The 16,530-nt window shown below is 44.6% G+C and overlaps 1 protein-coding gene across 1 annotated transcript in view; it reads right to left on the bottom strand.

The window, feature by feature from the left end:
• Positions 1-2,078: 2,078 nt before the first annotated feature.
• LOC311137115 (GTP-binding protein Di-Ras1-like) overlaps positions 2,079-16,530 on the bottom strand; it is a 22,288-nt gene continuing 7,836 nt past the window's right edge. Inside the window, exon 2 of the mRNA XM_084171454.1 lies at positions 2,079-4,411. Coding sequence (XP_084027580.1) covers positions 3,760-4,411 — 652 coding nt within the window. The 3' untranslated portion in view covers positions 2,079-3,759. The remainder of the gene's footprint in view (positions 4,412-16,530) is intronic.

A 16,530-nucleotide genomic window follows, 5' to 3' on the forward strand; every position in this document is an offset into this window, starting at 1 on the left:
TGGTTGACGAAAAATGGTCCAAAATGGTTGACGAAGTCATCCACAGAGAGGGTGGAGGGAGGGGGAGGAGGAGGAGGAGGATTCAGCAGGGAGGAGAAGGTGGCAAAGAGCTTCCTAGGGTTAGAGGCAGAGGCTTGAAATTTAGAGCAGTAGAAAGTGGCTTTAGCAGCAGAAACAGAGGAAGAAAATGTAGAGAGGAGGGAGTGAAAAGATGACAGGTCCGCAGGGAGTCTAGTTTTCCTCAATTTCCGCTCTGCCTTTATGTATGTGTTATGAATGACCAAAGGTCTCTGACTTTATAGTAAGTAAGTAAGTACAGCGTCATATGATACAAGGCATTTATTTATGTGTTATAAATTACCAAAGGGGTCTGACTTTAAATTAAGTACAGCGTCATGCGATATAGAGTCTTTATGGATGTGTTATGAATGACTGAAGGTGTCTCACTTCAAACTAACTATTACAGGACACTACATAAAGTGTTTATCAATAGGTTATTAACGTTCTGCTGATGTATTATTCATGATCCGAAGGTTACTGTAGGGTGTGAGAGGTATTTAAATGGGTTGATGGACCTGCAAAGCTTGTGTTTGGGTGTCAGAACCATGATGATTTGGAGTAGTCCAACCTGAGACTACCACACCAGGTATTCCTCTTCTGTTCCCATGCTGGAGACCAGGGCGTGATTACAACCTGTTACAATGGTGCCAACATTTTGTGACTGATCTTTCAGCGGGGGAGTGGGTGAATGTGTCAAAGACCTAACTGGTCCCAGCACCGCACGGTATGGCCCGTTATATTGTTGTGTGGGTGTTTGTGTACTGAGGAACATGTGACTTGGTTCCAGAAGAAAGCCACTTTCAATTTCCTTACGTTGGGGGCTTTCATCAAGGTAAGTGTTTCTTGGTGTAACGTCATCCCCAGGCTATTGTACACACAGCATATATAAGCCTGGGATATCAACCATTCAAAGTTGGCCTTAGTGGGAGTGACCATAGAATTCTATGGGATTGACCTTACCGAATAAAGTATTTGTCATAATTCGCCCTGGTCGTCACTAGTTAACACAGCCACAAAGTCAAAATGATGGCTAAACCCTGCCCATTTCCACAATTTATCTTCTTGAAATTAGATCTTAAACCTAACCCTAACTAATGAAGGCCAAGTTTGATGCGTTGGTCCACCAGACCTTCCACACTTATGAACCCTGTATAAAGCCTGACATACGGTTATAGATGCTTTGTAACACATTTATGTAGTGTTCATGAAGGCATTTTGAAGGCTTTATGAAGCCTTTATAAGCTGAACGTCATTTAAAGCGGGACCGACATTTCTATGGTAAAATCATGAACTAGGGGAAAGCCTCAAGGTAACTGTTTAAAGTCACCCGGTGTAGCCTACCAATACAACATATTAATCACAGGCAAACTTTATCAGAAGGAGAATATTACAGTACTTCCGTCAATAATATTTAAAAAAACAAGGGGGGGGTGCAAAGTTTAGGTGTTCTTGAAGAGACTCACTTCAAGGAATGGAGGGAAGGTGGGGGTGGGAATCTATGTGGCAAACACATTTGGATTTGCAAAAAGCCATCAACCAGTACTGTTTTCAAGTAGTAGGCTAGCCAGGGGGCCACTGTGTAATCCCCTTATGGCAGTCTGTTGGCCCACTACAAACACATGTGCCTCTCTCTATCTCTCTCTCCCTCTCCCTCCCTCTCGCTCTCTCTCCTGCCTCTAGTTATTAAGCATCCCAATGGCAGCTCGTGCTTGTTCTCAGCGGTGATCAAACGTCGGCCTGCGGCCTGTCCAATCCCTCTGAGAAAATCCCGCCATTTATTTAAGCCTGCTTCTTCCAGCCCCCCACGATTGTAATATTAATGAATCTAATACTTCCCTCTCATGTATAACACACCTGAGAACAAGTATTTTTTCTACACATGTATAATACATCTAAATACAATTATCATGTAGCCTACTCCTGCAGGTTCATGCTCACTCCAAATACATTTTGCCACTAGAGACAGTGACTCATGCTTTAGAAATATGTACTGTAAATTAACCAATGACAAATTAATTATATGTACATTTACTTGTCTTTATTTAGCAGAGAGTGTGATGCAACCAGAGCACATCAAAGGGTTTACCAAAATATCAAATGTCACTGTGCGCCAAATCCTCAAAGTGCTGTCATCTCATATTGCTAAAGCAGGGGTATGGGATTTTGGGATTGGAAAAAATAATGGGGGGCAAAGCAAGACAATATGAGCATTTGGAGCGTAAAAATATATTATTTACAGAGCACACAGTATATTAATAACAGTGGATTGTCAAAAATAAAATAAAAATCCATCAAAGATTTTTATCGAAGGTAAAATCAACATTGACATAGACACCTAAATTAATGGTATGAGGGTCCAAACATTTGTGCTATAGAGATTAAATACATTTATTCAAAAACATTTACATTTCAAACGTGCTTTGTCTGCTTGTTGCTTTTGTTCTGTTTGTGCTTTGTTTAGCTAAAGCTCACTTTGATTATGAAATGATACAAAATGTCACGTCAAATGTAAAGCAAAATACAGAGACCACTCGTAGCTATTTTTTCCATATTTATCTACACTCACAGTCGCATGCTACTGTTAATTAGCAACCTTTGATAGGCCTAACCTGTACTTACAATATACAGTATAATGTATTAATAACTTTCAAATCACAACTTTATTGATGGCAATATCTAGTTCTCAAATCCCATCCATTCGCCAGGTTACAGGTTGACATGGAGATACTGAAGGCGAAAGACCAACATGTGCTTATGGACATCTATTTGAATTGATGAAAGTCGTGTTTCCATTACTCTAACATTAAACTTGATACCTCTCTCATCTCCTGCAATTCCACTTTATTACCTTTCCAATCATAGGAGTCAGGTGGCTGCCCAGCAAACAGGGGACATCCTGAGGACATTCAGTGATGTTCCTTTAGGTCCCTTAAGGGTTTCGGCTTGACGTTATCCCTCTGACGTTCTGAGAACGTTCTAAGAACGTTGTGTGATGGTCCCAAGGGAACGTACTCTGTGGGACCTTTGTCTAGTTCCCTGTAAATTCTCAGGATGTCACTGAGTTAATCTGACTATTCTCTCATTTATTTAAATTACTTATTTCATCAATTTGAGTTTGGATTTTCAGTACAGTTGTCTAATTTTGGTGGGGCATATTATTCTGTTTTAATGTTACTCCTGAATCATAATTGTTTGCAGGGTGTCTCATATTAGCAGGAGAGAGACAGCTATAGGAAAAGAGGGCGGAAGTGGGGTGAATAATATTGAAATGGGCACTGAGTTTGTAATAATGCCCTGAACTTGAGAGTATATCAATTGTCAGGGCTCCATATTCTTTCATTTTTCCCATCAGAGTAGAATTGCATCAAGGCTTGATCTTCTCTTTGAACTTGAATAGCCTCTTGTGTCCCAATCTTTTCCATTCGGCCTTCAATGGCATCGGTTTTTTAATGGAGAGGTGAAGCTCCAAATCAAAACCAATGAGCTAGATGGGGGGGTAGTGGTATGAAGTATGGGGAGGTGTGGGGGTTACCTCTTTCGGGATGAAAAAATCCCTCTCAGACGAGCCCCATCCCACCCCCACCTTCCCGCCATTCCTCGAAGTGAGTCTCTTTAAGAACACCTACACTTTGCACCACCATCACCACCCTCCCCAACCCCAGTCTTTCCTTCTAGGGGTCAGGCATCACCTCTCCCTCCCTACATGATACTGCACTTGCCCTTGAGCTTGTCGGCACGCTTCTGCTTGCCGGAGCGCTTGCCATCGATGCTCAGACTCATGTTCCTCTTCTTCTCCAGGGTGAGCAGCTCCTGGAAGAGCTCTTTGACGTTGTAGTTCATCTTGGCCGAGGTTTCCATGAAGGCACACTTCCATGCTGCCGCCTGCGCCTCGCCCTCCTTGGTCTCCACCTCACGCAGGGTTTCGTCACTCTTGTTGCCCACCAGCATGACAGGGATGGCATCCACGCTGTCCTTGATGGCCAGCACCTGCTGGTAGATGGGCTTGAGCTCCTCCAGGGACTGGCGGCTGGTGACGGAGTAGACCAGGATGAAGGCGTGGCCCTTGGAGATGGACAGGCGCTGCATGGCGGGAAACTGGTGACTGCCCGTGGTGTCGGTGATCTGGAGGGTGCACACACTCTTGTCACAGCTGATCACCTGGCGGTAAGTGTCCTCCACGGTGGGAATGTAGGTGTCCCGGAAGGTGCCCTTGACGAAGCGGAGGACCAGGGAGCTCTTGCCCACCCCGCCGGCCCCAAACACCACCACACGGTAGTCATTGCTCTGCTCCGGCATGTTGAGCCTCTTGGTGGGGGTTAGGATTCCTCTCTTCTTCTGTTTCCTAGGAGACCTAAGGAAGAGAGAAGAAAGAGAAGATCAGGAATGGTCATCAATGGAGGGGATCAGAAGCAGTATCAGGAAAAACATGAATGCCATTCTATGTTGATTGAGATTTGACTTGGTTTTGAAGCTACTCCAGTGGTTGGTCCACTTTGGCCAGCTGGGACACGGCAAAAAAAACAAAAACAACACAACAATCACATCAGGGCCGACTCTAGCCTTTTGGGGGCCCGAAGCAACAAAACTTTTTTTGTGGCTGCCCTCTTGACGGTGGAGAGAATGATTTAAACTTTAAAGTAAATTTCCTGCAATTCTATTATTTTACCATGGGACGTGGAGAAAATGTGTCTGTTTTAAAGCAAGTTTTCTAAAATTATACACATTTTTCAATGGGGCAGAGAGAACATTTTTGCAGTTTTACAGCTTATTTCCTGAAATTCTACACATTTTGCCATGAGGTGGAGAGAAATGTAATGCAATTCTACACATTTTGTAATGACTTATGCCATGTTAATGTGATATCTGAGTGAGAATGAGTAACAAAATCAACGGAGGCCCCATGGAGGTCAGGGCCCCTAGGGGTGTACTCACTTTTGTTGCCAGCGGTTTAGACATGAATGGCTGTGTGTTGAGTTATTTTGAGGGGACAGCCAATTTACACTGTTATACAAGCTGTACACTCACTACTTTACATTGTAGCAAAGTGTCATTTCTTCAGTGTTGTCACATGAAAATATATATTCAAATATTTACAAAAATGTGAGGGGTGTACTCACTTTTGTGAGACACTGTATATATTTCAGCCACACCCGTTGCTGACAGGTGTATAAAATCGAGCACACAGCCATGCAATCTCCATAGACACACTTGAACAATATCTCAATGACCCTGGCAGTAGAATGGCCTTACTGAAGAGGTCAGTGTCTTTCAACGTGGCACTGTCATAGGATGCCACCTTTCCAATAAGTCTGCCTCTGGAAGCAACGTCAGCACAAGAACTGTTCGTCAGGAGCTTCATGAAATGGGTTTCCATGGCCGAGCAGCCACACACAAGATCACCATGCGCAATGCCAAGCGTCAGCTGGAGTGGTGTAAAGCTTGCCGCTATTGGACTCTGGAGCAGTGGAAACACGTTCTCTGGAGTGATGAATCACGCTTCACCATCTGGCAGTCCGACTGACGAATCTGGGTTTGGCGGATGCTAGGAGAACACTACATGCCCCTATGCATTGTGCCAACTGTAAAGTTTGGTGGAGGAGGAATAATGGTCTGGGGCTGCTTTTCATGGTTCGGGCTAGGCCCCTTAGTTCCAGTGAAGGGAAATCTTAACACTACAGCATATAATGGCATTCTAGATGATTCTGTGCTTCCAACTTTGTGGCAACAGTTTGGGGAAGTCCCTTTCCTGTTTCAGCATGACAATGCCCCGTGCACAAAGTGACGTCCATACAGAAATGGTTTGTAGAGATCGGTGTGGAAGAACTTGATTGGCCTGCACAGAGCCCTGACCTCAACATCATCAAACACCTTTGGGATGAATTTGAACGCGACTGCGAGCCAGACCTAATCGCCCAACATCAGTGCCCTACCTCACTAATGCGCTTGTGGTTGAATGGAAGCAAGTCCCTGCAGCAATGTTCTAACATCTAGTGGAAAGCCTTCCCAGAAGAGTGGAGGCTGTTATAGCAGCAAAGGGGGGACCAACTCCATATTAATGGCCATGATTTTGGAATGAGATGTTCGACGAGCATGTCACTTATGCCTGGAAATGGCCTTGGAGACCATACACAACACAATATCATAATCATGGCATTAAACTACGTTTTATCTAAATAGAACAGATATTCTTGTGCACTTGAACAATATCTCAATGACCCTGGACTGAGATAAACATTGCAATACATTGGTTGGTCCCTTTAAAGCCAGGCTTGCCATCATAGATTACGCCAATCAATGAGTTCTCAGATCTATCGAACCACAGCGCAGTGGGCAGCAGAGGCCAAGCACATTGTCATCAAAGGTGTGTTTGATCCCAGGTCCCAGATCTGTTTGTGCTGTCCTGCCAACTCCTATGGAGATTGCTTGAAATTGTCACGCCAACAGTTTTTGGCAATGACCATAGTAGGAGTTGGCAAGACTGCAAAAACAGATATCGGACCAGGCAAGTGTTTGTGGGATCCAATGTTACATGGGGTCTGCATTGCAATAATGCCAGAGAATAGAAAGGCATGGAAAACATCAACACAAAATAGTGATCCAAATAGTCATTGAAAATTAATTATATGTATCATTGAACTTAATGTTCATTAGTTGGTAATAGATAAACATGGATGTTAAGAAATGCGATACTGTAGCTCCACAGTTGGGGTGTTATGTAGGCCTATTGCATTTTCAGATGAGAGCTCATGTGCATGGCAGTGAGTGTAAAGTGGTGGTTCAGTAAGCTATGCTTGCATGATGAATAACCTTGCCCAGGTTTTAGCTCAGTGGGCTAACACAATCATGAGGCGACAGACACCCAATCACTCACATGAGCACAGGTTCAGACATGCAAATAAGTACACACGTGGGAGTGTTAAGGTATGTGTCTGTGCGTAGGCGTGTGTGTGAATGATTGTGTGTTTGCTGCCATCAGCACTATAGTCAGATTGAATTAGGGAGTCATTCATCTTGCTGTGGCTGAGCAGTGGGCTATCAGTCTTTGGCTGTGGAGGTGGAGAAACATGTTGGAATGGAAGGGGGCCAAGCCTGGGGAGGGCTGACAGATTGCCACTCTGAGTGGGAAGATGACTGAGTGAGAGACTAAGAGGAAGAACAGTCCGGATTTAGTGTCAAAATTGTCACGATCGTCTAGAACAGATGAAGACCAAGGCGCAGCGTGTTGAGCGAACATACTTTAATTAGTTAACGTGCACACACGATACAAAACAACTCGTAACGTCCTAGGTAACAATGACCAACTGGAACAAAAACCCACAAACACAAAGGGAAAAACAGACAGTATAAATATGGCTCCCAATCAGAGACAACCAGCCACAGCTGACACTCGTTGCCTCTGATTGGGAGTCACTCAGGCCAACATAGAAATAAACCACATAGAAAGAACACACCCTGGCTCAACATATAGAGTCCCAGAACCAGGGTGTTACAGTACCCCCCCCTAAAGGCGCGGACTGCGACCGCGCCTCAACTAGAGCAAAACAGGGGAGGGCTGGGTGGGCATTCCTCCTCGGCGGCGGTTCTGGCTCCGGCCTTGCCCACCACCCTCCAATAATCCCCCCATAGCGCCCCTGGTCCAGTCTGGCCCCGCTGGCTGGAGCTGAACTGGACGTAGCAGGAGCGGTTAGCTTCAGCTCCGTTGTGGAGCAGTTGACCGGTACCTTACCAGGCACTGGTGACCCAGGCACGGGTTGTGCTGGACTGACGACGCGCACCCCTGGCTTGGTGCGTGGAGCCGGAACGGGCCGGACCGGGCTGACGACTCGCACCCCTGGCTTGGTGCATGGAGTAGGAACGGGCCGGACCGGGCTGACGATGCGCACCCCTGGCTTGGTGCGTGGAGTAGGAACGGGCCGGACCGGGCTGACGATGCGCACCCCTGGCTTGGTGCGTGGAGTAGGAACGGGCTGGACCGGGCTGACGATGCGCACCCCTGGCTTGGTGCGTGGAGTAGGGACAGGCCGGACCGGGCTGGCGACGCACACCGTAGGCTTGGTGCGTGGAGCAGGGACAGGCCGGACTGGGCTGGCGACGCACACCGTAGGCTTGGTGCGTGGAGCAGGGACAGGCCGGACCGGGCTGGCGACGCACACCGTAGGCTTGGTGCGTGGAGCAGGAACAGGCCGGACCGGGCTGGCGACGCGCACCGTAGACTTGGTGCGAGTGGCAGGAACAGACCGGACCGTACTGGGGACACACACCACTGGCCCTACACCGGGATCTGTAACGGGCCGGACCGGACTGGTAACACACCCCAGTACCTCTCGCCGTGCCTCTACACCTTCCTTCCCTTCTTTGACCAGTGGCCCCCGTAACCTGGCAGCCTCCTCTGCCAACCCGCTGGACCGCTCTATCGCGGCCTCCTGCTGCCCCGACGTCGTGAGCCCCCCCCTAAAAATTTTCTGGGGGTCTCTCTTCCCCGTGGGCCAGGCCTCTATAGTTCTCGCCCAACTCTCGCTCTTCTGCTTCCAACTCCCGCCATTCAGCTCCTCATTTGGCTTGACCCAATCGAAACTCCTCCTCCACTGTTCCCAAGTCCAGTCTGCCTGCTCCTGGACACGCTGCTTGGTCCTTGTATGGTGGGTTTTTCTGTCACGATCGTCTAGAACAGATGAAGACCAAGGCGCAGCGTGTTGAGCGAACATACTTTAATTAGTTAACGTGCACACACGATACAAAACAACAAAACGACTCGTAACGTCCTAGGTAACAATGACCAACTGGAACAAAAACCCACAAACACAAAGGGAAAAACAGACAGTATAAATATGGCTCCCAATCAGAGACAACCAGCCACAGCTGACACTCGTTGCCTCTGATTGGGAGTCACTCAGGCCAACATAGAAATAAACCACATAGAAAGAACACACCCTGGCTCAACATATAGAGTCCCAGAACCAGGGTGTTACAAAAATGACCAATTCAAGGTTTTGGTTGGGGGATTTGCTCAAACATAGTCAAAAGAGTGTTTTGCCAGCTTTCTGTCGCTTAATCAAGGGATCAGTATCAGTTCTGTCAATGTACCGCAAGTGACGTTAAAAACACTCAAAATATCACTTCAACTATATTACTGCAGTTTGAGTGTCAAACCAGACTATTCCAGGCAATCAAAAGCCTTATGAAGGCCATTCAGGAGACCATCAAAATGAAATATCAAGGTACACAGGACAAGACAACACTCTTCATCTACAAGACAGTCTACCAGGACTTGATTCATGGGTCTCTGACGGTTGCTGGAGCATTTTTTAAACCGAATGGCATGCCCTTAAACTCAAAGAGACCATAAGGGAGACAAAGCATAATATTGGATGTTGTTGACATCCAAAAAACACAAGATTTCAAGAATTCCTCTAAGACTAAGAATGGATTAGAGTTCCTTCAGTAAGTAGAGCAGTGGTGGAAATACCCCCAGCCGTTAATGTCTACTGCAGGACAGTGATTGAGTGCAGAGACAGTGACAGGATTGGGATTCGGATAATGGAAGGTCAAGGCGTCACAAATCAACAGCCATAAGTCGATCACTGTTAATGGAGAGTTGGAGGGTTACATAATAGGTACTCCACCTCTATGCCCTGCTTATCTTGTGAGTATTTATCATTAAACCTGGGCAGGTAGAAGCACTATCGTTTACGTTAAAGGGATAGTCCACTCAATCTTCACAAGGTGTGGGACATAGACTCATCTCGACATTGGACCACATATGATGTCTGAAAACATCTGAGCAACTTGGATTTTTCAAGCAAACTATCATTTGAATGTACTGTACTAGAAGACTACGCCATATTGCTCCCAACTATTCAGATCAGCGAACAGTAGGATACATATTTCCCCCTGTGGGTATCTGAGCCTTGTGTGTTACAGCCAAATGATTCCCATGGACCAGACAGATGCTAGATGGAGCGCTGCCGTCAGTCTGTGGATGAAGGCTCCTGTGCGGCTCCATGCATAGTAATCTGTTTGTAGTGCTGTATGTGGGAGCCCTTGGTGTTTCCGCAGTATGAGGCAGACACTTCTCAGTATTCATATAGAAGAGGTGTTGATCTCTCTCTCTCTCTCTCTCTCTCTCTCTCTCTCTCTCTCTCTCTCTCTCTCTCTCTCTCTCGCTCTCTCTCTCTCTCTCTCCCCGTCTCTCTCTCTCTCTCTCTCTCTCTCTCTGTTAGAAGTTGGGCTTTGATAAGGACAGCACACAACTCTGTCCTCTTAGCATAGGGTTTTGTGAGGGGCTGCCAATGCTTCCCACCAACACCACGTCCTGTCCAACATATCACATACAGTGGGGGAAAAAAGTATTTAGTCAGCCACCAATTGTGAAAGTTCTCCCACTTAAAAAGATGAGAGAGTCCTGTAATTTTCATCATAGGTACACGTCAACTATGACAGACAAAATGAGAAAAAAAATCCAAAGAATCACATTGTAGGATTTTTAATGAATTTATTTGCGGGGTTGAGATCTGGAGACTGGCTAGGCCACTCCAGGACCTTGAAATGCTTCTTACGAAGCCACTCCTTCGTTGCCCGGGCGGTGTGTTTGGGATCATTGTCATGCTGAAAGACCCAGCCACGTTTCATCTTCAATGCCCTTGCTGATGGAAGGAGGTTTTCACTCAAAATCTCACGATACATGGCCCCATTCATTCTTTCCTTTACACGGATCAGTCGTCCTGGTCCCTTTGCAGAAAAACAGCCCCAAAGCATGATGTTTCCACCCCCATGCTTCACAGTAGGTATGGTGTTCTTTGGATGCAACTCAGCATTCTTTTCCTCCAAACACGACGAGTTGAGTTTTTACCAAAAAGTTATATTTTGGTTTCATCTGACCATATGACATTCTCCCAATCCTCTTCTGGATCATCCAAATGCACTCTAGCAAACTTCAGACGGGCCTGGACATGTACTGGCTTAAGCAAGGGGACACGTCTGGCACTGCAGGATTTGAGTCCCTGGCGGCGTAGTGTGTTACTGATGGTAGGCTTTGTTACTTTGGTCCCAGCTCTCTGCAGGTCATTCACTAGGTCCCTCCGTGTGGTTCTGGGATTTTTGCTCACCGTTCTTGTGATCATTTTGACCCCACGAGGTGAGATCTTGCGTGGAGCCCCAGATCGAGGGAGATTATCAGTGGTCTTGTATGTCTTCCATTTCCTAATAATTGCTCCCACAGTTGATTTCTTCAAACCAAGCTGCTTACCTATTGCAGATTCAGTCTTCCCAGCCTGGTGCAGGTCTACAATTTTGTTTCTGGTGTCCTTTGACAGCTCTTTGGTCTTGGCCATAGTGGAGTTTGGAGTGTGACTGTTTGAGGTTGTGGACAGGTGTCTTTTATACTGATAACAAGTTCAAACAGGTGCCATTAATACAGGTAACGAGTGGAGGACAGAGGAGCCTCTTAAAGAAGAAGTTACAGGTCTGTGAGAGCCAGAAATCTTGCTTGTTTGTAGGTGACCAAATACTTATTTTCCACCATAATTTGCAAATAAATTCATAAAAAATCCTTTTTTTTTTTCTGAATTTGTCTGTCATAGTTGACTGTACCTATGATGAAAATTACAGGCCTCTCTCATCTTTTTAAGTGGGAGAACATGCACAATTGGTGGCTGACTAAATACTTTTTTCCCCACTGTATCACTCTGATTCATTCATGTACGAGCAGAGAGGGAGCCCATACTGTAGCTACTGAGATCTCGACTGCCTAACTGGGCCAATGTCTATCATCATGGAATGGGCTCCCGAGTAGCGTAGTGGTCTAAGGCATTGCATCTCAGTGCTTGAGGTGTCACTACAGACCCCCTGGTTCGATTCCAGGCTGCATCACAACCAGCCGTGATTGGGGGTCCCATAGGGCGGCGCACAATTGGTCCAGCGTCGTCTGTGTTTGGCCGGTGTAGGCCGTCATTGTAAATAAGAATTTGTTCTTAACTGACTTGCCTAGTTAAATAAAGGTACAAAATAAAACACATCTTTATAGTCTATTATGATCTGCTGCCCAATTACTGTCCATTGTATGTAATTCAGAGGAGGCTGGTGGGAGGCGCTATAGGAGGACAAGTTCATTGGAATGGAATAAATGGAACGGTATCAAACACATAAAAGCTGAAATGTCTTGAGTCAATAAGCATTCAACCCCTTTGTTATGGCAAGCCTTTGTACGTTCTAAAAACATAATTCCACTTTGACATTATGGGGTATTGTGTGTAAGCCAGTGACACAAAATATAAATGTAATCCATTTTACATTCAGGCTGTAACATAACAAAATGTGGAATAGACACCTATTGTTTCCTCACACGTGTTTTTATAAATAAATACCTTACAAATAGATCAATTACATCTCTCTGGTCTTAAAGGGAGAGTGTTTGTGATTCTTCATATAGTTAACGCTATATTTTTACTATATGAACAGAGTTTAAAGATGAAAAGATCAGAAGGAGTTTTTTTTTGTTGCTCATGTTTGACGTCAGTCCTTTACTCACAATGAGAAACAGATTTAGAAGAATGACTTGAAGGTCTGGTAATCAATCTACTCCCAGGATTTGGTCCATGTATCCTCACCCTCTGTGACAACCGTAAACAACTGTGTGTGTGTGTGTGTGTGTGTGTGTGTGTGTGTGTGTGTGTGTGTGTGTGTTCCCTCCCTCTGCAGCTCTGGTATTTCTTTTCTACAGATCTCTGGGAGTTCTCTGGTTACTGTGGTAACAAGGCCCAGAGGAAAATCTATGACAGAGGAAGAGAGGGAGGGTGTGTGTGTGTGTGTGTGTGTGTGTGTGTGTGTGTGTGTGTGTGTGTGTGTGTGTGTGTGTGTGTGTGTGTGTGTGTGTGTGTGTGTGTGTGTGTGTGTGTATGTGTGTGTGTGTGTATAAAAGGAGATAGACAAAGAGAGCTGAGGGGTGATGACTTGTATATTTTGGGACAGGGGCATAAACATGTCATCACCCCTGTCATCACATGGTTGCCATGGTTACCTGCCCACACGCTTTTATGTCATATCCTTTTTCAGAGAGGTCAACAACACAACAAGAAAATGTCAGGGATTGACATCAAATTCTTCTAGACTTGTAGCTTTCTGACATTGACAGTATGGCAATTCCTATCATTGTCAAATGTTTGGACCATTACCGGGATTTGACAACTTGCTAGGCTTACCCTGGCGTGAAGTTTTGATAACCGTGTAAATCTCTCTAGGACAAGGTAACTTTTATCAATATATTTGCCTGTATTTACCCCCCAAAATTGAAACTCTTATTAGCTGCTAATGTGGCTATCATAAAGAACTACAAATGCCATGATGATCTATCTGGACAAGAATGCCGAATCAAGGCAAACGTAAGAAACTCTGGATTTACTATCTAATGTTAGATTAACTATCTGCAGATAGCACTACTGGGTGATCTGAAAAGTCATAGTCAATCGATCAATAATATTATAATACTTTTAGCAAAAATGTTTATTTTCAATTTACAATCTGTAGAAACAATGAGAATAGAAGGGTTCAGAACGTTTGTGAAACATCACAGTACAGTTGAAAAATATATGACAAATAGAAATCCAATATGGATGGTGTTAAGTGATAGATGTGGAGGTGTTGAATGGAGCTGAAGGATTGGACTAAAAACAACTAACAACAACTAATAACAACAAGATAACTAATGTAAAGCATACTGTGTCCATAATAAGTATATAGGTTATAGGCTGAGAGCTTTTGTGAAAGAGCACAGTTAGAAAGATATGGCATATAGAAGCAAACCGGATGGACATCATGAAAATGATCGGAGAGGTTGAGGGTAGAGGAAGTTCAGGAGTAAAAACAAACAAAAGAGAATTACTGTAAAATTGACTGTGTCCATAAAATGTATATAGTATGTATAAGCTGGAAGTAGAGGACTAAGCATTGTTGTTCTCTAGTGTATCCAATTAGGGGAGGGGCGGTTGGGTTGGAAAGTAATAAAGGGAAATATATATTTTTAAAGGATATGTATATATATATGTATGTATGTGTATATGTATGTGTATGTATGTATATGTACAGTGGGGAAAAAAAGTATTTAGTCAGCCACCAATTGTGCAAGTTCTCCCACTTAAAAAGATGAGAGAGGCCTGTAATTTTCATCATAGGTAAACGTCAACTATGACAGACAAAATGAGAAAAAAAATCCAGAAAATCACATTGTAGGAATTTTTATGAATTTATTTGCAAATTATGGTGGAAAATAAGTATTTGGTCAATAACAAAAGTTTCTCAATACTTTGTTATATACCCTTTGTTAGCAATGACACTGGTCAAACGTTTTCTGTAAGTCTTCACAAGGTTTTCACACACTGTTGCTGGTATTTTGGCCCATTCCTCCATGCAGATCTCCTCTAGAGCAGTGATGTTCTGGGGCTGTCGCTGGGCAACACGGACTTTCAACTCCCTCCAAAGATTTTCTATGGGGTTGAGATCTGGAGACTGGCTAGGCCACTCCAGGACCTTGAAATGCTTCTTACGAAGCCACTCCTTCGTTGCCCGGGCGGTGTGTTTGGGATCATTGTCATGCTGAAAGACCCAACCACGTTTAATCTTCAATGCCCTTGCTGATGGAAGGAGGTGTCACGGTTTCGGCCGAGGCTGCTCCTCCTCCTGGTTCGGGCAGGCTTTGGCGGTCGTCGTCCCCGGAGTACTAGCTGCCACCGATCGATGTTTCATGTTCGTTTGGTTTTGTCTTTATGTTGTACACCTGTGTCTTGTTAGTCCTCGTTAGTGTCCTATTTAGTTCTCGTTGGTTGTGTTTGTCTTTGTGTGTGATTGCTCTTCTGTTTTCGTGTTGGAGCTACGTACTTCCCTCCAGTGTTTTGGAGAGGGTTTTCGCACATGTTAGTGCGCCGTTTGTTTGACGCCTGTGTGCGCCGTGATTTCGCCTTCGGGCTTATTGTGCTTATTTTCTACGTGATTATTGCACTAAAGTCTTTTGGACTGAGCTTCTGCGTCCTGCGCTTGATTCATGCACCACACCCACCTTCAGCACCCCTTGACAGGAGGTTTTCACTCAAAATCTCACGATACATGGCCCCATTCATTCTTTCCTTTACACGGATCAGTCGTCCTGGTCCCTTTGCAGAAAAACAGCCCCAAAGCATGATGTTTCCACCCCCATGCTTCACAGTAGGTATGGTGTTCTTTGGATGCAACTCAGCATTCTTTGTCCTCCAAACACGACGAGTTGAGTTTTTACCAAAAAGTTATATTTTGGTTTCATCTGACCATATGACATTCTCCCAATCATCTTCTGGATCATCCAAATGCACTCTAGCAAACTTCAGACGGGCCTGGACATGTACTGGTTTAAGCAGGGGGACACGTCTGGCACTGCAGGATTTGAGTCCCTGGCGGCGTAGTGTGTTACTGATGGTAGGCTTTGTTACTTTGGTCCCAGCTCTCTGCAGGTCATTCACTAGGTCCCCCTGTGTGGTTCTGGGATTTTTGCTCACCATTCTTGTGATCATTTTGACCCCACGGGGTGAGATCTTGCGTGGAGCCCCAGATCGAGGGAGATTATCAGTGGTCTTGTATGTCTTCCATTTCCTAATAATTGCTCCCACAGTTGATTTCTTCAAACCAAGCTGCTTACCTATTGCAGATTCAGTCTTCCCAGCCTGGTGCAGGTCTACAATTTTGTTTCTGGTGTCCTTTGACAGCTCTTTGGTCTTGGCCATAGTGGAGTTTGGAGTGTGACTGTTTGAGGTTGTGGACAGGTGTCTTTTATACTGATAACAAGTTCAAACAGGTGCCATTAATACAGGTAACAAGTGGAGGACAGAGGAGCCTCTTAAAGAAGAAGTTACAGGTCTGTGAGAGCCAGAAATCTTGCTTGTTTTTAGGTGACCAAATACTTATTTTCCACCATAATTTGCAAATAAATTCATTAAAAATCCTACAATATGATTTTCTGGATTTTTTTTCTCTCAATTTGTCTGTCATAGTTGACGTGTACCTATGATGAAAATTACAGGCCTCTCTCATCTTTTTAAGTGGGAGAACTTGCACAATTGGTGGCTGACTAAATACTTTTTAAGTTGGAGTCATTAAAACTTGTTTTTGAACCACACAACAAATTTCTTGTTAACAAACTATAGTTTTGGCAAGTCGGTTAGGACATCAACTTTGTGCATGACACAAGTACATTTTCCAAGAATTGTTTACAGACATATTATTTCACTTATAATTCACTGTATCACAATTCCAGTGGGTCAGAAGTTTACATACACTAAGTTGCCTGTGCCTTTAAACAGCTTGGAAAATTCCAGAAAAAAATGTGATGGCTTTAGAAGCTTCTGATAGACTAATTTACATCATTTGAGTCAATTGGAGGTGTACCAGTGGATGTATTTCAAGGCCTACCTTCAAACTCAGTGCCTCTTTGCTTGATATCATGGAAAATCA

Source organism: Coregonus lavaretus (assembly GCF_964263955.1).
Source record: "Coregonus lavaretus genome assembly, chromosome: 11".
In the NCBI taxonomy this organism is placed as follows: Eukaryota; Metazoa; Chordata; class Actinopteri; order Salmoniformes; family Salmonidae; genus Coregonus; species Coregonus lavaretus.